This window comes from Hippopotamus amphibius, chromosome 5, assembly GCF_030028045.1.
Source record: "Hippopotamus amphibius kiboko isolate mHipAmp2 chromosome 5, mHipAmp2.hap2, whole genome shotgun sequence".
Taxonomy (NCBI): domain Eukaryota; kingdom Metazoa; phylum Chordata; class Mammalia; order Artiodactyla; family Hippopotamidae; genus Hippopotamus; species Hippopotamus amphibius.
The window spans coordinates 121,942,258-121,963,587 of NC_080190.1; the positions used below are offsets into that span (position 1 = coordinate 121,942,258).

At 40.3% G+C, this 21,330-nt stretch overlaps 1 protein-coding gene across 4 annotated transcripts in view; it reads left to right on the forward strand.

The window, feature by feature from the left end:
- The window catches only part of ASPH (aspartate beta-hydroxylase), a 202,329-nt gene that overhangs the window by 138,992 nt on the left and 42,007 nt on the right, over positions 1–21,330 (forward strand). For all 4 annotated transcript variants that reach the window (XM_057736092.1, XM_057736089.1, XM_057736090.1 and 1 more), the window contains 5 exons: positions 3,855–4,005; positions 6,397–6,533; positions 12,189–12,287; positions 14,761–14,850; positions 20,937–21,074. In XM_057736092.1, the coding sequence (XP_057592075.1) occupies positions 3,855–4,005; positions 6,397–6,533; positions 12,189–12,287; positions 14,761–14,850; positions 20,937–21,074 (615 nt within the window). The remainder of the gene's footprint in view (positions 1–3,854; positions 4,006–6,396; positions 6,534–12,188; positions 12,288–14,760; positions 14,851–20,936; positions 21,075–21,330) is intronic.

The window sequence follows — 21,330 nt, forward strand, 5'->3', positions numbered from 1 at the left end:
TGATTAAGAAAAGCATGTTAACTCGAGAGAATAATGATTGGGCCAAATGCTAATTATGGCAAAAACTTTTCATGCTTTATAATTTTTCTTTATATGTGATATTGATTGTGGGTACCAAAGTCTAAATAAATGCAGTCCTTTTTGCGCATAGCACTTGCTGTATTTACACCCTTATTTAATGGTCAGAATTTGAGATTTATGCCTTGGCAATATTTTTTATCTCTAAACTATTAGGCTACAAGGTGTTATCAATATTAACATTAATGCAACATTTAAGCATGGTAAATTAAATGTTAATAGAATAATTTAAAAGAAAGTTTAAATTCATAGGAGTTTTAAAAATAAAAGTTCAACAGAAGATGGATTTTGTAGGGAGGAATACGTGATGACTTTTTCATTCTTTGTTAGCAGATTAAACAATTACTTTGGAATATCTCAACAAATTTTTCAAATTCAGCAACATTAAGTTAAATAGATACTACAGTGTCTATCATTTCTAAAGTAGCACTGATGTTGTTTTATTCTTTGGATCTCTATGAAAATCAATTTTGACTGAGTTCCTTGAACATCGGACACAAAATTATGAGCTCAATTCACTTTATTGTCTTACACAAATCATTAATGCCTCTCAGGCAGGAAATGCCACATCTCCCCAGGAAGGTTGGATGGGGAATTAGTTTGAATCAACAAAAGGCTTTGTGATGTTTATGTCCTATAGCAAATGCTCAGTTTCAGGCAAATCCTTTATCTACAGATGCTAAATTGATCAAAATCAATCAATTTTGATATTCAAAGCAAAGCCTATCAGTTTTATTTAAGGGACTTTTAAAGAATTTTGTACCATTTTAATACTGATAGTAAAATCCAATTCTGAAAGTTCTAAAATGTTTATACTTCATTAAAATGAAGGACCTTGAAGATGGAGGAGGGGAAGGAACCAGGCATGTAGTTGTATCATCTGTCTCTCACTTCAGATTGGGTTTATTCCTCTCTGTATAGAGAACAGTATCTCTGTAGACATTTGCCCTTCAACTAACCTTGAAGAGACCTGCCAGTTCCGGGATCTGTTTGGTAGCTTGAAGAGGCTACCAAATGAAGAAGGTGAACAAGATGGTCTCAAAAAGGCTCTCTCGGTTCTAGGACTCTGGCATTCTGTGATGTCATCTGTGAGCGACAATGTTCTGGGAAGTTAATTTACCGTAGCCAAACTCACAAGGAACTGATGCCTAAACAGAAAAGCAGCGTATGAATATACGAAAGGCCATGCAGGCAGGATGACTGGTATAGGTCATTGACATTGGGCTTTCTCTCCTGGTAGATAAGTCTATTCTGGAGACCATTTGCGGATATGAACAGATCGCTGTATATTCTGAAGCGTTTTTCAAGCACAGACGTATAGCCCTTTTCTAATCTAGAGATTTTCGTCCTGTTAATTTTCCTTTATCATAAATTTATGCACTGTCTGTCATCACTGCTTCAATTCCAGCTCTCATCATCTTGGGAAACTTACCCTTATCAGTACATATTAACAAGTTATTTATTTGATGTATTATTTTCTGAAAACTTCCCACAGATCTTTTATCAGTTTGTACTGATTCTTGTTAGTTTTCCATTTTGGGGTGGAAGAGGGGTGGATCATTTCCTTACTGTCCTCAAGTTGTGGAGTTAGGCTTTATTTTGGTTCTGCAGGCATCTATATATTGACTACAGCACACACTTTGTTTTAACAAGGTAAACATGTTAAATAGGGTATTCTGAGAAAAAATTATACATGTTACTTTTAGCATCTATATTATTTTTTTCTCAAATGGTAAGCTTCAAATTATAGTCTACTAAATTCGATGAGATTTTGATGACCATTTTACAGCTCTCCCCTCTCTTCACCTCCAATATTTTGGTCCTTGTTCTTGAGGATGCTAGCAGGGATGAATTGCTCTGGTCCCTTTCCCATCCCCTCTCACCTGATGAAGGACATCATTCTAATTTTTGTGTCCCCTGCATCATCAGATTTTCCCCCTCTACTGGGTCTTTCACATCAGCTTAGAAACACGCTGTAATATTTCCTGTTGTTAAAAAACACTCCCTTGTCTCCATATTACCCTCCAGTTACCGGCCCATTTCTCTGCTCCCCTTTACAGCAAAACTCCTTGAAAGAGGTGTCCTCACCTCCTTCGCTCCTGTTTTCTCTTGCATCTCTCCGCTATGGGTCCCCAGCAGCGGGGACCCTCAGAGGCATCACGTCGTCCCCAGTCCAGAGCGATCTAGTTTCAGTTGTCATCGTGCTCAACCTGACAGCCGCTTCTAACACAATTGATCACTCCCTCTTGGTACCTTTTGTCACTTGGCCTCCAGAATATCACTTATTTAACTGTTATTTTCTTCTCCCTTCCCTCCGCCGTCCTTTTTGCTGGTTCTATCCTGGTCCTTTCTGACCTCTGATGACCTTGAAATCTTGCAGCTCCTTAGAGTTCTGTTCTTGGACCTCTTCTTTCCTCTGTCTACACTCACAACTGCTTCTGGCGTCTTGGCTCTAAATACCTCTCTGTCCTCGATGATCCCCTGGTGTGTCTCTCACTCTGACCTCTCTCCTGAACCCCCCACCCCTCCGCCACACACACACAGGCACCTTTCTATCCATATCTCCACTTGGGTACCTAACAGACACTGGGGTTTAATTTGTCCAAAACTGAACTTCTGATCCAGTATCCCTACAAACCTGCTTCTTTCTGCTCAGCTTCCCATTCTCAGGAACGACAATTCCATCCGGTCGCTGCTCAAACCCCAAATGCTGAATTCATCCTTGACTTCTCTCTCCCTTTCTCTCATACTCTGCATTCAGACCATCTGCAAGTCTGTTGGCTCTGACCTTCAAAATGTACCTGTAATCCAACCGCTTCTTACCACCTCATTACTGCTACCCTAGTCCAAGTCACCATCACCCCTTGTCTTGATTCCTGCCAGAATGTCCTAACTGCAATCTCCCTCTACCCACCTCTGTCTGTTCTTCACATCACTGCCAGTGTGTCCTTTTGACTCATACGTGAGATCACGTCAAAACCCCTGAGTGTCTTTCCTTCTCACATGGAGTTAGTGTAGTAGGGTTGGCAATAGCTTACCAGGCTCTTCGTTACCTGATGCCCCACCTCCATGGGTCTCCTCCTAGCTGCCCTCCAGTGTACTATACTTTCCTCTGTTCCTCGCGTCTGCCTCAGGGCCATTGCTCTTGCTCTTCTCTGCCTACAATGTTCTTCTCCCGGGTATTCTCATGCCTCACTTCTTTCAGGTTCTCTCTGATCATCCTGATTAAATAGCATCCTTCCTTCCACCCCACTCCCAGCACTCCTAAGCCTGCATTGTTTTTATCCACAGCACTTATGGGCACAAGACACATCATACTTTAATTTGTGTATTGACCTTCCCTTCTAGAATGAAGCAAAATGAGAAAAGGGCTTTGTCTCTTTTGTTCTGTTTATCTGCCACCTGTCTAGAACAGAATATAGCTGTTGAATGAGTAAAGGAACAGAGGAATAAACTAGTGAAAGAACAGGAAATGTGAACTGGAGTTCTGTCTATTAATGTTGATGTGTAACAGGATATAAATTCCATCAGCCTGAGCATATATTAGTCTTGCTTTTATGATAGTCTTTCTCACCTGTAGCTTAGTAGCTAATTTTTCTTTATATTATTAAAATAGCATGCTATGTTGCTTTCCTTTCTTTTTTTAATCCTTGATAAAAAGAAATTTTGAATTTGTCTTGAATTACTTTTAAAGCATGTCCCAAAGTCCACTTTTCATGAACATGTTGGGCAACTGCAAATAGAGCGTGTCCTGGGACATCTCTCCCTCCCTCTAGTGTGAAGACGACTTGGCCGAGAAGAGGCGGAGCAATGAAATGCTGCGCAAGGCCATCGAGACCTACCAGGAGGCGGCCAGCCTGCCCGGCGCCCCCGCAGACCTGGTGAAGCTGAGCTTGAAGCGGCGGTCAGACAGACAGCAATTTCTAGGTGAGGTGGAATAAGAATCAGTTCAGTAGCAAATGGTGTGCTTTTACCTGGAAGAGCCTGAAGGCTGTGTATATGCTGAGAAGAGTGTAGTTACATGGAAGGAAACCTGAGGTTTCTAACTAATTTCAGGCAGTTTCTCTGATTGTGTCAGACTGAGAGAGTAATCCTTCATAATTACAAAGATGCAGATGGTATTTTTGCCACCTACCCGCCCCCCCCACACATATTAAGGAGGAGCCAAATGGAATTCTGAGAGGTTGGACAAGTTGCCTAAGGAATTATAGCTAATGAATTAATAGGTCTGGAACTAAAAGCTGCCTGCCCTGCCAAATGCTTCTTTTCACTCTTAACTATAACCAGCTGATTCATGGAGTCTGAAATCATCAGTGTGACAGTTTTTCCAGAGGAATGTTAGGAGTTCTAAGCATGCTAAAAATTTTACCTGTAAGTTTGGACTCAATATTAAAGAAAATGATAGAAAAAAAATTTTAATCACTAAGTAAATTTGCAAATGCTTTGAAAAGAGCAGCATAAAGCATCCTTTCTGACTGACCCAGGATCCCAGTGCCAAAGGCAAGTGAGACTCGCTGTATCCTAACTTAATTATAACCAGGCCAGTGATTGGTTCTCTCGCACCTAACATGCCATCAGGAAGCCAGGAGGGAAGACTCTAAGCCACATGTAACCCCTAAGGTGGGTTCTCTACTGACTGGATAAATTGATTACACTAGGAAATGCTCATAAAAATAATATTCAGAGTCAACCGAACTTTATATCAAGGGTAAGAATTAAAGGTAGTTGTGTTGCTTTGGTAGGTGACCAAAATCTGTGACAGGAGTAGAACCCAAGTGATGATTGGAAACTAGAAGAAGTGGTTTTATTCTAGAAGAATGGAGTTATGTTCATAAGGACCAGTCCCAGGGAAGGAAGACATACAGCACACGTACAGGATGGAAAAAAGCAAGGCTGGGGCTCCGGGGAGGTGCTGGCTGTGGGCGCAGAATCTGTGTCACTGAGTGGTCCTCTCTCCTCGGACTCCGACGTGGCTCGCTTAGCACTGTGGAGTTTTTACATTCATTTTGATCTTTTAAAAGAATGCATAAAATAGCATGCATCTTGATGGCTGAATTTTGGATGCCCTCTTACACTTTGTATCGAGTGCCTCCCGAGCCTCACACTATTCCTGGCCCGGGGGAAAGATGCCCACGAGTAGATCTAACCTTTCTTTCTAAACAGTCCTTCAATATTTGAATATTGTCTTTCCTCCAGATGAGATTGAGGCAAGTTCACCAGAGGAGGCGCTGAGGGGCTCGTGTGCAGACAAGGTGGTGAAGTCCCTAGTGATGCAGAGTGAAGGGGCGGGGAGGACCTGGCAGCAGGACCGACTCTCAACTGGGCCTTGGTCGTGGTTCAGTAGGGGAAGTTTAGAAGCAGCAGAAAAGCAAGCCCAAGTGGGGCAGGCAGGGGAGGGGGATACAGAGAAATCGAGTCAGATTTATGAGTGAAGGAATGAATGGCTGAGCCAACTGTCTCAGGCTGGCGAGGAATGGGGAACGGGCCGTGGGGTCAGTTGGTGGTGTTTTATGCTAAACAGTTTTTCTGTTGGTGGAGCGTCCAACTACATTAGGTTATTGATGGTCCTACCATGTCTTGGCTGATTTTCAGTTTGTGGTCAACGAAGCCCTTTAGGTAATTAATTTTGTCATGTGGACTCTCATTTTGCACTTTTTCACTTATACAATTTGCCTTGCCAACCGTGGCGAGAAATGATGGCAATTGGCCTCTGAAATCTTAAATATCCATCCAACAGCCTTAAAAATGACTTGAAGCTGGGTTTTCAGGATTCATGTGTGCATAGTCTCCTGTCGTCCACCAGAGGGTCTCCTAATACTAGATGATGTCTCCTTTGCTCCAGGACCAGGTCATTACCGAGAGATGAGGACAGCAGAGTACCTTGGTGCTTCTTCAGGTTTCATCCAGGGTTCTAGACCTTGAAATCGATTAGACTTCTTATTTGCCTGTTCTGTATTCATAATTTTAAAGTTAATTATAATAAATCAAAAATATCCCAGTAAAATATTTTTTAAATAAAGAATTGGTAACTAAAACTTTCTCAAGAGGCAATTTGGCATCAAAATTATATGTTAATGAATTTAAAAAATAATGTCTTTAAAATATTTATAATATTCAGAATCTACTTATGGGAGTTACGGATGCCTTTGTAGCTGCAGGAGGAAATCCTAGTAGGGATTGAGCCGTCAGTATAGAGTCAGATTTAAGCTGGTCTTCAGGCTCTGTTGAAGAGTCTCTTATGATTTGTAGTCTCAATACAAAGGTGGACATAATCTGTTTTTATTTCTGTTGCTTTTTTTTTTCTTTCCACCAAATCAGGTCACATGAGAGGGTCCCTGCTTACGCTACAGAAGTTAGTTCAACTATTTCCTGATGATACTTCCTTAAAGAATGACCTTGGAGTGGGGTACCTCTTGATAGGAGATAATGACAGTGCCAAGAAAGTTTATGAAGAGGTAAGCAAGCAGCAATTTGCTATTGACAATTAATCAAGTTATTTTGAACATGACATTCTAATCTTATTTGTAAATTGCATTTAATACGCCTAGGTGCTCACTCTATTTTAAATTAAGTTAAATCAAATTTAAGTCTTATTGCAGTTGACATATCCTAAATTTTGTTTCATCTCCCTTTTTTTTCCACTTCATGAGAACATTTTAAAGTTTAATTAACACTTGGTACATCAAAACGTTCAACCTGTAATTGTGATTTTTTGAAACATATATTGATATTTATCTGTTCACAAACAGCCTTTCTAAAAGAGTTCTTTATGGTAGGAAGAGGAGCTCCAAAACTTATGAGCTTAAACTCATGAACTGAAAAGCACATAATCTTGTACGTTTTTCACTGAAAATCCAAACCGGACAGAGACTATAGAACGCAAGCCCTCCGAACATTTGAAGTAAAAGACTCACCTTTCAGAGGGCATTTACTCTCTGACCCTCTAGCAAGGATACCTTTAAAAGGATGTCTGCCTTATAATGGATGCTTTAATAAATAACTGCTAAGTCACAAGTAACTATGTAATCTAGAAAACCATGACTCCTTCAAGCAATGAGGACATCATTGGGTGCAAGGTAAACAGGATGCCAAATGAACTTTGAAGCTGGAGCAAGTTAATGCCTCTGTAAAAGAAAGATGAACGCATTTACTTGTTACTCTTTAATTTAGGCTCAGGGTCAATGGTTTTCAAGCTGGTGCACTTTGTATCAAAATGCTACTACTCAGTAGAGACAATATGATTCCTTCTATGTTTTTTAAATTTAATTTTAGTTTATTTTTTTATTTGTGTTTTTTAATCTTTATTGGAGTATAATTGCTTCACAGTATTGTGTTAGTTTCTGCTGTACAGCAAAGTGAACCAGCCATATGTACACACACATCCCCATGTCTCCTCCCTCCCGAGCCCCCCTCCCAACCTATTTTTAAAATGCTGTGGAGTATAGTAATTTCATACTCAGTCTCAGGACTGGGTCCACCCACAAAGTGGTGCTCTCCTCCTTTTATTGCTCTTGGTCCCATAATTGAGAATCACTGAATTTTGGACCAGTTGTCTTTTGACCTTTGTCCTAATTAAGTCCATATGGGGCATTGTATTTGCTAATAGCTGAGACATTGTTTGCCCTGAGTGCCCTGTCTTGGAGAGTTTGGCTAACGGATACATCATATATCTCAATGATCCAAGAACATATGAATGTGAGAATTGTCAAACTCTATCAGACATACCCATTATTCTGCCACCATCACAAGCCACAAAGATAGAATTATAGAATTTACCCCTTCCTTCCTTCCTTCCTTCCTTCCTTCCTTCCTTCCTCCCTTCCTTCGGAAAAACCATGATCAAGTGTCTACAGGGTATCAAGCACATTTGAGGTTAGGGCAGGATCTGAAAGCATCCTAGTTTCTTTAACCCACTATGGATTTGTCCTTCTCCACCTTTTCAAAACTTTGCTTAAATGTATTTATTCTTTCATCTGATACTAAATCTCAACTATGTGAAACATTTTACTTCATTTTGAAAAATAAAACTTACCTGCTGTTGTTTATACATTTGAAATCATAATCTCATCGGAATAAAAATAACAGGATTCAGAAAGTCTAAAATACAGCCTTATTATACAACGGAGTAGGTTTCTTTTTGAAGAAGCATTAGTAGACTGAAAATAAGTATGGGGTTTGCCTTTTGTTCCTTCCTCTCACTGCTAAGTTAATAAGCTGAATTTAATAGATTCTCTTTCCTTTACTAAAGTTTATCCTGATATGTTTGATCATTTTCAGAAAATGGATATTGTAATTTTATATTTTTCGTCATGTTGATTTTTTATCTTTGAGTAAATTTATAAAAATCATTGATCATTCCTTTTCTGGGTTTTTTTGTCATTGTTGTTTTCTTCTTTGGATTTTTTTTTGCGGGTTTTTTTGGTTCATTTGTTTGTTTTTGCTGCTTTTAGTTTCAACAAAGACTGACTTCAAGTGGTGAGAGGGGGCTTGCTCACATCCATGGCTCTCAGAGGCTCTGCGGTGCTTCCCTCCACGCTAGCAACACCATCAGTTACCTGAGCCACACCCGATCCAAAGTCCAGCATCTTCCTGACCCTTCCCTGCCCTCACTCCTCACGCATATCCGTTCACTTAGCACATGTTTATTGAAACCCACAGGCACTCTCTCGGGAAACGGTGGTTACGGGAACAAACACAGACTGTGCCATCATGGAGTTACAATCTGGTACCAAGTCACTAATCTCTGTTCATTTTAACCTGCTCGATATCTTTCAAATCCCCTCCGTTTTGAACCCAGGCACCATCATCTCTTGCCTGACGTAGGATAGATCCACCTTGTCCAGGCTGGTTCTCCTGTGATCTTCATGGACATGAAATACCAATCTGACCTCCCACCCGTGGCTTCAGCTCTTCGGTGGTTCCCACTGCCCACAGCAGTGGTCTTCAGATATGTTCGATTGCTTCCCCTTGCAGGAAAAACCGTTCAAGCAAAAACCTGTGATATGTATATTCATGTGTTTATGTATTGTGTCTGTGTGTGTGTGTACTGATCTGTGATGTCCATTCTCAAAGGTCCACGTCCTAAAACAGGTTTTAAGATGAAATGAAATATTTCAAATACTTTTAAAATTTCATTTAACTGCCAAAATTTTTTTAACTCTCACTGAAAAATTGATATTTTAGTAATATCCAAATGCAACATTGTTCATGATTATAGATTTTTTTTTTGGCCTGGTAGTGTGTCCTGCAGAGTTTGTGCTGGAACTAGAAATATCAGCTCTATCAGTTTGTTGTGGTCTGTGCCGTGTGCGCGTGTGTGTGTGTGTGTGTGTGTGTGTGTGTGTGTGTGTGTGTAGGGAGAGAGAGAGAATCTATGTAACATTTTTAGTATTAATCTCAATTTGGCTTTCTAAGAAATCTTATAAAGCCACTTGTCATTTTCTGAGGATCTGTTGGTTACAACTAGATAATACAGCCTGCACATCCATTATGCACCGTATGTAAACTGCAGTAAGCACAGTAGGTGACCATAAAGAATCAGGCCGGGCAGGCAGTCCTGTTGGTCACATTGGGTCCTGATCGCCTTCCCTCCCCTCATAGTAGCAGGTGCATGAGTGGGACATGGGACTGTCTACCATGCAGGTGAGAGAAGAGCCCTGGAGTGGCTGCATAGTCCATATTATAATTCAAAGGCAGATGCAAGTAGAGCATTTCTCGTTTCTTTCCACTCCCCAGAGGATTCTCTTGCATGTGATACTGAACAGGACCTTCCGTGGTTTGCCTCCCGTCCTCTTCTCCTGTCTCATTGCCTTTGCTGTTCCTGGCCCACTCTTCCTTTTTACTCACCTTCTCCCATGCCTTGAATGCCTCCCCGCAAAGTTCCGCACCTTCCTTTTCCCTGGCGAACTCCTATTCCTCTGTAAATACATTTCAGCACTTGCCCCTGCCACACCCACCCTAGAGTGAGCTAGATGCCCCTCGCCTGTGCCCCCACGTGTCCCGCGCCTGTCACTGTGCTTACACTTACCACGGTGCGTTGCTGTTGTCTGCTTATGAGTCTGTCTCCTTCCCTTGACTGAGAGCTTCCTGAGAAAAGAGAGTATATCTCATCTATGTTGATATGTCCAGAGCCTAGAAAAGTTCTGTGTGTTCTAAAATAGCTAGTAAATTAGTACATTTGCTGACTACTTGAGACGATGGCTGTGTCTACAGTAAACAGAAACGTCAGCTGCCTGGCTGCCGTCTTTGTAATAATTCCTTCATAGTCATGCTACCAGAAATGTGATCGGCCTCCGTACAGTTCAGGTGCAGAAGTGTTTATTGGGCTCTTGCTCAGCACCTGACTCAGTAACAGCACCATAGAAGGTGCAGAAGAGGCAGAGTCTGGCCTTTCAGAGATTTAGTTGGGGAGTCGAGCCCAGCATACACTATCCGTTCAGTTAGCGCAGATTTTTCCACAACTTCCCCTGTGCCCAGCACTCTGCCAAGCACTCAGGCACTGGGGGTCAGCAGTGAGTGCAACAGACAAAACCCCTGCAGCGCTTACATCTTTGTGGAGGAAATCCAAATAAATAAGTCAGATGGTGATGAGTGATACGAAGAAAATGGAGTCACGATAAACAAGTTAGAAAGTGACAGCAATGCAGCTGGAGGGTCTGTTTTATATCAGATGATTCAGGATAGGCTTCACTGAGACGCTACCCTTTGAGCAAGGGCTTCAGGGAGTGGGCCATCTGGGTGTCTGGGAGAAGAGGGTTTGAGGTAAAGGAGTACTGTGCATGCAAAGGTCCTGAGGCAGGGGTGCCTTTGGCTTTCTACGCAGCAGCAAGGAGTCTAGGGTGCCTCAGAGTGGCTGGTGGGGGGTGCAGTGGGTAGAAAAGGAGGCCAGAGAAGTAGAGAGGCCCAGCTTAAGGGAGGTCTTGGAGACTGTTCCTAGAACATGGTCTTGCTCTGAGTGAAATGGAACCCATTTGGGTTTTGTGTAGAGGAGGGATATGTTCTGACTCAGGGTTTAGTGAGTCCTTTCAGGACCCACGTGGAGAATGGGTTACAGGAGAGTGGGGCTGGGGGTGCAGAAAGTCAGCAGTTAGGAGGCTCCTGTAAGAAGGTACAGGAGAAATGATAGACTTGGACCAGGGTGGGAGCAGTGGAGGAAGTGACAAGGAGGACGATTCTGAATGTATTTTTGATGGTGTCATTGACTGGATTTGCTAATGGATGAGGTACAGGCACAGATGCAAGATGGAAAATGCTAAGATATCAGCACTGTGGACTCACCAAGGGCATGGAGTCCCCGCCCAGCACACTTATTCCTTCTGTGTAAAGATCCCATGATTTCCTTTTTCTACTCAGGCTCAAGGATGAAGAGAAGCTATGGGATATTCATCTTTTCTCTACATACATTCAACTCAAATCTTCTTCACCTTTCACTTTTGTTCTGTAAATTAGTTTGTCTAAGCAGCTTCACAAGTTGAATGTTTTGATTTCTCACCACCAATATTTAATTTAGAGGCATTTTGCATAATTTATCTTTAATCATAATAAGTGCATTCGATAACAAAAATGATTTGATTTATATTGAATATTTACTGGGTTTTATCACAGAAAATTGGCTTTGCTCACCACTTTATCCTCAGTCCTAAAAATGGTCTGGGTGTTCAAGAAATTTATAATGGATAATGACACATTTTGAATGCAAATCTAAATTTTCTTGTAATTAAGGCAATATATAAAGCATGTATATAAAGAGATGTGTAATAACCATTAGGAGTTGACTTCAGGCAGCGCTAACTTAAAGCAGTTTTTGCCAATAACTAAAAAAATACTGAAGTCATAAAACTGACAGAGGTTTCGCTTATTTGCATTGTTAAAGCAATGTTTTAGTGGTCATTGCCTTTTCATTCATTTCTTCATTCTTGGAGAACATGTTGAGTTGAGGGGAAATGGGGCCATTTAAGCCTAATGTATTGCAATGAAACAAAGCACTATAGCACTTTAAGCTACATAATCAGTCCAGGTACTGTACAGCAAAGCTAACTAAAGTTTGTTTTGACAGTCATTTGTAGAATTCAGAGTCCATCACAATAGCTTTTTGTTTTCTTTGAGTTTAGGTTCTGAATGTAACACCTAATGATGGTTTTGCTAAAGTGCATTATGGCTTTATCCTGAAGGCACAGAACAAGATCGCTGAGAGCATCCCCTATCTAAAGGTAACTCCCTCCTTCCTCTCTTTCAGTCTTCTGATCCCTTTGAGTCATTCGTACACCCTTGATTATGTATCATAGATTTATTGGCAGGCACTGCTGACTCTTTTCAACACCAAAGTGTACCCCCTTGGACCACGACATTCACAGACAGTGTGGGCCTTCAGCATCATTGAGAACGTCAGGGGTAGAAGTACCAACTATGTGAGCAGAGACTATTTGGAAAAGATTTCATGAAGGAATTCCTAAAACTGCAGTTGTTATTAGTTGATAAAACAATTTAAAATATGGACAATGTGTTAACTGTTACTTTTACTATTTAATTATACATTGAAACTACTTTGAACGGGGCTCATGGAAACCTTTACAAAGTGAGGGAACAAATGCAGGCTTATTGTGGGATTTCACAGAGGGAAGCGAGACACTGAGGCTGTAAACAGGAAGCAGCATTTATTAGCATTAGCACTGGCCCAGTGGATTCACATCCAAAGACTGAGCCCCAAACACAGCTGGGCATTGTCTTATATACTCTTTGTTAAACTCCTATACATTGGATTTTCTTTGTCTCCCAAATAAGGTAGCCAGGAAGGTAACATGTAATTTGATTGGGTACTTTTCTTTTTTTTATGGCCTCTGGGCCATTACAGAGTTACAGAGTTAGGCAGGGGTTACATAGTAACAGAGGTATGCAGGAGACATGCAAGAGGATTTACAGGGTAAACAGGCACATCTAGGTAACAACTGGGCCCAACTATATTCCTCTCCAGTTGAGTTATAGCCTCTGGGCCATAGTGTTACTTTGTCCTGGGAGAGCTCCCACCACAGACTGAATAGGTCAAATCCCCAAGAGCCTGATGGCTTTAAAGACTGAGATTTAAATATGCCATCATTTTTTTCTCACATAAAAATTGAATCATAGTCAGTTCACCAGAATCACATTTGGTCTGGCTCAGGGCTGTCCAGTAGAACTTTCTGCCACAAAGGAAATGGTCTTTATTTGTATCCTCTAATATGGTATCCACTAGCCACATGTGACCTTTGAGCATCTAAAATGTGACTGGTGTGACTGAAGTACTGAATTTTTAATTTGAATTGCAATTTAAATAGTAACACTAGCTAGTAGCTACCATATTGGCCAGGTAGCTGATTGAACACCTGTGAACTTTAAGTAGCACTTTTATGATCTGCTTTTTGTGATCTCTTTCTTTCACATGACTTCAATCAGAGACCCACAGATTGCAAGTAGCTTGCATGTTCTTTTTGGCCAACATAATTCTCTTAAAAACAATTTTAATTGCTTGCCCCAGTTGAAAATCTGAACATTTTATGTAATCTTGCAGATTTCTGGTTTCTCTAGAAAGGTGACATGCAGCCCACATCTCAGCACAGGAGCTGAGCAGTGGTGTCCCCTTCAGGTGGGTGTGCACCCCCAGTCTCTCTTGCTGTCACTGGGCCTCTGCACTCTGCCTGTTCCCTACCAGGACCCTGTGGGCATGTGGGGTTTTCTGATTTAAAGTGTTCCCCTTAGATTTCCTTTGACATAATAAGGACCTCACTGTACTCTCCTGACTCAGAGATGAGGAAGAGGAGGGCAGGGTTGGTTAGTTAATGAGAAAGGACGTTTATCTGAGCATCAGTCAGTCAAGAGCCTGGATGACAGCTCTGCCCTCCTGAGCGATGCTTCCATTCCGTGCTGCTATTTTCCAACATTATGCAAATAAAATTTCTTCCAAGTAAAAGATAATGGGCTTCTTGTGAAGAAGCCGCAAAGATGCAGATTTTTAGACACCTAAATATGTTTTACCTTTGTCCTTCTTTTACCTTTGTAAATTCATTCTCTTGTTTTAATATTTTCTCTCTTTCTTTTTTGTTTTTACATAAATTTAAATTTCAGTTCTTTTGTGGACGATGAGGATAGAAATCAGCTGAGTGTTTTAGGATAGGAGTTGTTTAATAAAATTATATTTTCAAAGATTCCAACTAGCTTTAATCCTGATGCATGTTCTGTAAAAGATTTCATTGAAAAGCGAGGACACATTTGTTTTGAGTGGAAAAAAAATGTTATTTGCAGTTGGGTTTCTCTCATTTCAGACATCTATGAGCAACCAAACATTTTGGTTCAGGGATAAAAAAGCCTCTAGATGACATATGGTCAGATTTGGAGAGCAAAATAAATGTGATAGAAACTCGGCCAGAGAAATTCTTTGGGATATTGAAATACGATGGCTCCTGTGGAGACAATTCACAAAGCATCACACTAATTTTGGGGGCTATTCCACTGCTAACTGATGATGAGTATGTGGTTAAATTCAACTTTATCATCTCCTTTTGGTTTTGTGTTGTAGATGTTGACCAGTAACCTAACTGCCAGACTTTAATATTGAGATGATTTTCTAATTCTTAGAAAAGATTAAGTAAATCAATGAATTAAATCTCGTATTTAATTCTTTCGTAAATACTAACACTGTCCTTTCTACAGGAAGGAATCGAATCTGGGGATCCTGGCACTGATGATGGGCGATTTTATTTCCACCTGGGGGATGCCATGCAAAGAGTTGGAAACAAAGAGGTAATGCACTCGTGAACTTTTTGTTCTCTTTAACAGAAGGTAGAGGAGGGGGCAGATTATTTCTGTAAGTTACAATTGAAAAAATGTTTTGAGCGTAAACTTTTTTTTTTAAATTTATTTATTTTATTGGCTGCGTTGGGTCTTTTTTGCTGTACGCGGGCTTTCTTTTTAGTTGTGGTGAGTGGGGGCTACTCTTCGTTGTGGTGCGCAGGCTCCTCATTGCCGTGGCTTCTCTTGTTGTGGAGCACAGGCTCTAGGCACGTGGGCTTCAGTAGTTGCAGCACATGGGCTCAACAGTTGTGGCGCACGGGCTTAGTTGCTCTGTGGCACATGGTATCTTCCTGGAGCACGGATCGAACCCGTGTCCCCTGCATTGGCAGGCGGCTTCTCAACCAGTGTGCCACCTAGGAAGCCCAAGCATAAACTTTGAAGGTGGTGATTTAAACTTTTTGTAACGACCTAACAATTCCTACTAAATTCTATAAAGAATTTTGTGGATTTGCCTTTTATAATTTCTTTCAAGAAAGTATCTGAATAATCATGAGTAGGCTCTAAATTAGTGTGTGTGTGTGTATGTATATGTGTGTGTGCTTGTGTATGTGTGCCTGTGTGTATATCTGTGTGTATCTATAGAGACAGATAATTGGCTTGAAAAAATATTTTTAAAATTATGAAATGAAGTGATATTTTTGAAATTGTTAAATATTTTTTAAGATATCTCTGCAGTTTGCCTAGATTTATTTTTATTTTGGAATTTAAAAAGTAGTTATTTTCAGAGTGAAGTCTTTATTCAACTTATTCCTAAGCACACTGAACCCAGTGGTTAATTGTATAATTTACCTTCTGAAATATTTAATACCACATTGAAGATGGACACCTGTGGCTATAACAATGACCGATACTGACACAGAGAATATACTAGTTAAAACAAATCGTATGTTTGCTTTGTGATTATTCATTTTTTCTGAGTACAGTGTCAGCTTCTTTAAACATAACATTTGGTCATTAATCCTGACATCATACAATGTAAATTCCCAAACTCTCACCATCCACCGTGGTTCACACAACATTGCTGCGTTGTCCTACACCATCACATGGCTCTAGGCTGGGCTCAGGGATCGAAGGCTGAAGTGAGACCCTGGCTCTTTGTAATCATGCATTCCATATATGTAATAAGGTGACATCTAAGGATAACATGGCTTCGGATTTCTAAAATTAGTAAGAACTTGGGACCATTTGGAAAATTCAGGGTTCATTGTAGCAAGGGATTTTGTGACGGGATAATTTGGGGTAACAGAAATTTGGATACTGACACTCTTTTCTTTATACCTTTCTATGTATCTGTACCTTTCCCCCTCTGACCTACCAGTCTATCAACTGGAATAGAATGAGAAATGAGAGGTGACAAGAAAGAAGGGAGAAGAAATTGCTGATGAGTAGTCACTTTTGTGTTCCTTCAGTCTTTTAAGATGTAAATGCCTGGTACCTCCTTTGAATGAGAGGGATAAGAAGATTTTGCTACAGTATCTAACACTGGAAAAGTGTTCATATCTGATTGCTATAAATGTAATTGTCACTAATTAATTTACCTTTGAACATCTCATGGTCCAGGGCAAAGACAGATAAAAGAAGTCTGTGATTTATTCTCACATCTTAGATGAAAACAGCCCTTACTTCAAGGGCAAAGAATTCTACTACACATTGTTAAGGGCTTGGGATTTGAACCTGTGGGATTGTTCTATCAGCTTAATTATCATTAAGACGCAAAGAACAGCACAGTTCTTGAATTTAAAAAGCTCACAAAGATTCATCCTTACAGGAGAAACAAGCCTCTAGAAATCCCACGTTAGTATATTCTCCATATTAGATGCTGAATCTGCATTGACTCTCGTGCTCTGAGTTTGCAGACTGAGAAGCAGCCATCCTTCGTGCTCTTAAGCTCTGCTCCAGGCACCAAAAGAGAAGCAAACCCACAGCCTCTGCGCTGCAGAGGCTGATGATAAAGCGGTTTTGACACGTCTAATCGGATCATTTCATATGGGCAGGAAGCGGGAGGAAGACCAGTCATCATGCTCTTGTAGCCATTCGGCCTCCGCTGTTCCCAGAACTTCTGTACCTCCCAAATCCACATTCGAGCTCACATCTCCTACTCAAAGTCCAGAATCTACTGCCTGCCTAGTGCCTCCACACAACGTCACAGTGACAACTCACTTGTTCTCCTCTAAAGCACGTTTCTTCCTGGGTTCCGGCTCTCATTTGATGGTATTACCAGCTCCCGGGATCCAGACTTGAATCAGCTTAGCTCCTCCCTCTCCTGTGACAGGCCCCTCCCCACTCCAGTCCCATCAGGTTGGTCAGTTTCCTCCGTGTCTGGCGTCCATCTGGTCTCCTCTCTTGCTTGGTGGGTGTTCTAAGTCCAGCCTTTGTTCCCGTCCACCTCTGTGATGGCTGCAAGAACCTGGCTGTGGTTTCCTGCCTTAGTCTTACTTTCTCCCAGGCATCTTGTGCTCAAGAACCTCACAGTGCAAAATAAAAATAAAGCCATGTTCCCAAGCGATGGCGTTCATGGTTCTCCCAGGCCAGCTGAGCCACCCGTTCTCATCACAAGTGTGTGTCCTGTGTCCCACTGTGCAGCTTCCTCCAGGCAGAACAGGCTCTGGCTGGGGCCACGTACCAGGGCCCCAAACATGGCCTGGGCTTTTCTGAGTTAGACTTTCTCAACATACTGTTTCTATGCTGAGTGTGTGTGTGTGTTTGTGTGTGTGTGTGTGTGTACTATACCTGGCACTAATTCTAAGTATAATAGACACTGATATAGACCACATTTAACAAGGGGCCCAGGTGTGCTTTCTGTCTATTTTAGTATTCCTGATTAGAAGTATAAAAAGGAAACAGTAAAAAGGATACTTTCAGAGGATTCTAACAACTTGACCACTGATTTTCTAGCAACTTTTATCATAAGGTAGTTTAGATGTTACCCAAAAAAAGCAATTTGGCTGAATTCATTGAGTCTCCTGTATAACTGAAGATATCATTGAAGATGATTTTTAAAAATTTATAATATATCATTTCATATTTTGTTTCTCTAAAAATTAAATAGCAGAGGGATATAAAACCAAGGGCCCTGTTTGATGCACTTTGAGCGTCAGAAGAGCTCTATGGACAATTTAAACATGCCCTGTAAGCAAAGTCTCTTGCCCGGGCATTCAGCATGGTGAGTGTTAAGGCCAGGACTGAAATCTAAGACTTATCACTCCTGAACTAGAGTTATAAAGTTTGCTATAATATGTATATTATAATACATATTATATCTTACAGTACGTATAATATGTTTTCCTGTAATAATTTCTTTCTCACTGTTCTAACAATATGCCTAGTCCTTAAAGTGAATTGCTGATGATTCAAAAATTAATGGACTGTAAGAGTTTCCAAAAATCATCCATTGTAATTAACATTGTTGTTCACTTTAACACTGAGAAAAGTATAGGAAATAAAACCCTAAATTTAAATTGGACAAAAAAATAACTAAAATAGTCAATTTAACTTCAAAGGTAAAATGCTATGTTTCTAAAATCAGACAACCATGAGTCATTTTAGGTTTCTGGTTTTTAAAGAAACTGCATTATGGTTACCACTTATATGTATTTCAAGGAAAACATGTAAGAGTGACTACTATATGCATTCTTAATTTGAGATATTATTGAGAAAGGTAATTAAATAAGAAGATCACTTTGGATAGTTTTTTTTTAATGACACAAAGATGGAAGGAGAGTGGAGTAAGTTGCCAGGTGTACTGAGTGATAATTCAACACATTTAGTCTTTTTACATCTCATTTTGAATGTTTGTAAAATGGAGCTATTTGGAATTATTGGAAAGATCAAATGAAATTATGCATGCAAAAGCTAGTTTCTGAAAAGTGTTTCTGAAAATAGAAGTGGTTCTGCTGTTACACTTGGTTTTTCTAATGAAGGAAAATTTGACCTATGAATATTGAAAGACTTTTGTAAGTTATTATCTCTTACATCTGAAGTAAGGTGGGGTTTTATGAAGACATTCTTCTATCTTCTTAATCTGTTTGATATTAACTGCCTGTTTTCATTGATCAAAATGTGTATTTGAAATCACTCTTCAAAAGTAATCATTCGATCAGAAATAAAATAATGGAGGGGATACCATTCGGTACATCCTAGAATCGTCTTCCAGTCTAAAGACAGTGGGGTGAGCGCAGTGCAGGAGGCACGTGGGGAGGGCCACCGGGAGAGCAGATGGTTTGGGCGTCCTTTGAAGGGGACGTATGGAGCGGCAGACTGCAGCCAGCTGTCCCTGAAAAGGCTAGTTAGCCTTCTTGGAGGCAAGTTTTATCGTGTTACAGCTAGCCTACAGCCACAAATGTTATCCCTTATGGCAGGAAAAAAACATACTAGGAACAAAAACTCCCTTCTGAAAAAATCTAATGCGGGCTATCACTTTATTTATTGCTAACTCAGAATAATATTTTCTTTCTGTCTGCTTCTTTAGTGGAGGATTTATACTCCATTTCCTTGGGGCAGCGTTCTTCTTGTGGACATGGGAAGACTGTTCATGTGAATAGTGTCTGGAACTTCCCTGGCGGTCCAGTGGTTAGAACTCTGTGCTTCCACTGCAGGGGGCACAGGTTCAATCTCTGGTCAGGGAACTAAGATCCAGTATGCCGCTGGGGGTGGCCAAAAAAACAAAACAAAACAAAAACAAACAAACCAAAAAACCCAAAGAAGTTGCTTTTTAGCATCCCAATTCAGTAAATGCAGATATCTAGGAAGAAATGATGAAAATCATACTCCTTTCCTTTCCTTTTAAAGGAAACACAGAAATTAAAAATGAAAGCTAAAATATAAACATAGTTCCCTTTTGTGTCTTAAAGGATATATCCACTCAACAAAGTCCTAGACTCTACTGGACACTCTGGGGAGACCAGAGTGAATGCAGTTTGAGTCCTGTGTTCAGAGAGCTTACAGCCTAGGAGTGAAAATAAAAAAACACACATTTGTACCATCATGTTTATTGCAGCACTCTTTACAATAGCCAGGACATGGAAGCAACCTAAATGCCCATCAACAAATGAATGGATACAGAAGATGTGGCATATATATACAATGGAATATTACTCAGCTATAAAAAGGGATGAGATGGAGCTATATGTAATGAGGTGGATAGAACTACAATCTGTCATACAGAGTGAAGTAAGTCAGAAAGAGAAAGACAAATATTGTATGCTAACTCACATATACGGAATATAAAAATGGTACTGATGAACTCAGTGACAAGAACAGGGAAGCAGATACAGAGAATGGACTGGAGAACTCGAGGTATGGGAGGGGGCGGGGGGTGAAGGGGAAACTGAGAAGAAGCGGGAGAGTAGTACAGACATATATATACTACCACCTGTAAAATAGTCAGTGGGAAGTTGTTGTATAACAAAGGGAGTCCAACTCGAGGATGGAAGATGCCTTAGAGGACTGGGGCAGGGAGGGTGGGGGGGAATCGAGGGGGGGGCGTCAAGGAAGGGAGGGAATATGGGGATATGTGTAAAAAAAACAATTGATTGAACCTGGTGTACCCCCCAAAAAAATAAAATAAAATAATAAAAAAAAAAAAAAAAAAAAAAAAGAAAAACAAAGTGAACAAAACTAAAAAAAAAAAAAAAAAAAAAAAAAAAAAAAAAAAAATTCACAAATCCATCCCCTTTTCACCGTGCCTTTTTTTCTATACTAACAATAAAATTATTCAAAATAAAAAGCAGTTAATTCACTAATTAGTTACATTAAAAAAAAAAAAAAAAAAAAAAAAAAAAAAAAAAAAAAACACACATTTATTTAAAATAATAGGTCATAATCAGAAACCCATTAAATAACAGTATTTTTGCCAGTGTAACAGATTTGGGCACCTGACTGACAAGCTTTTTATTTACATGTCACAAAGTCAGACCTTGTTTTTAGTGACTTTAAGTGTAAAATTAGTAAAACTGCTTTGTTTGAAGTTCAGAGAGTCTTTTGACGTTTGAAGTTCAGAAAGTTTGAATTCAGAAAGTCTTTCTGAATTCTTCCAGGCATATAAATGGTACGAACTTGGGCACCAGAGGGGCCACTTCGCATCCGTGTGGCAGCGCTCCCTGTACAACGTGCATGGGCTGAGAGCCCAGCCATGGTGGACCCCCAAGGAAACGGGCTACACGGAATTAGTGAAGGTGAGTGTTAACTTTGCTGAGTCCTTGTCTGTTTCCTTCTCAAAATTCAGAGACGGCTTCTCATGGAAAAGAATATCAGAGAGCTTACAGATAGACTTTCTTTCCAGTGGCATTTGCAGAAAATGCTGCAAAAAGAAATCTTTTCCCCCTATCAGCCAAGAGTTCAGGTTAGATGGTGAAGAAAGAAATTTGTTGAAGAACACTTTTCAAGTATTTTGGCTTTAGGACCTCTGTACACTCTTAAAACTTGAGCACC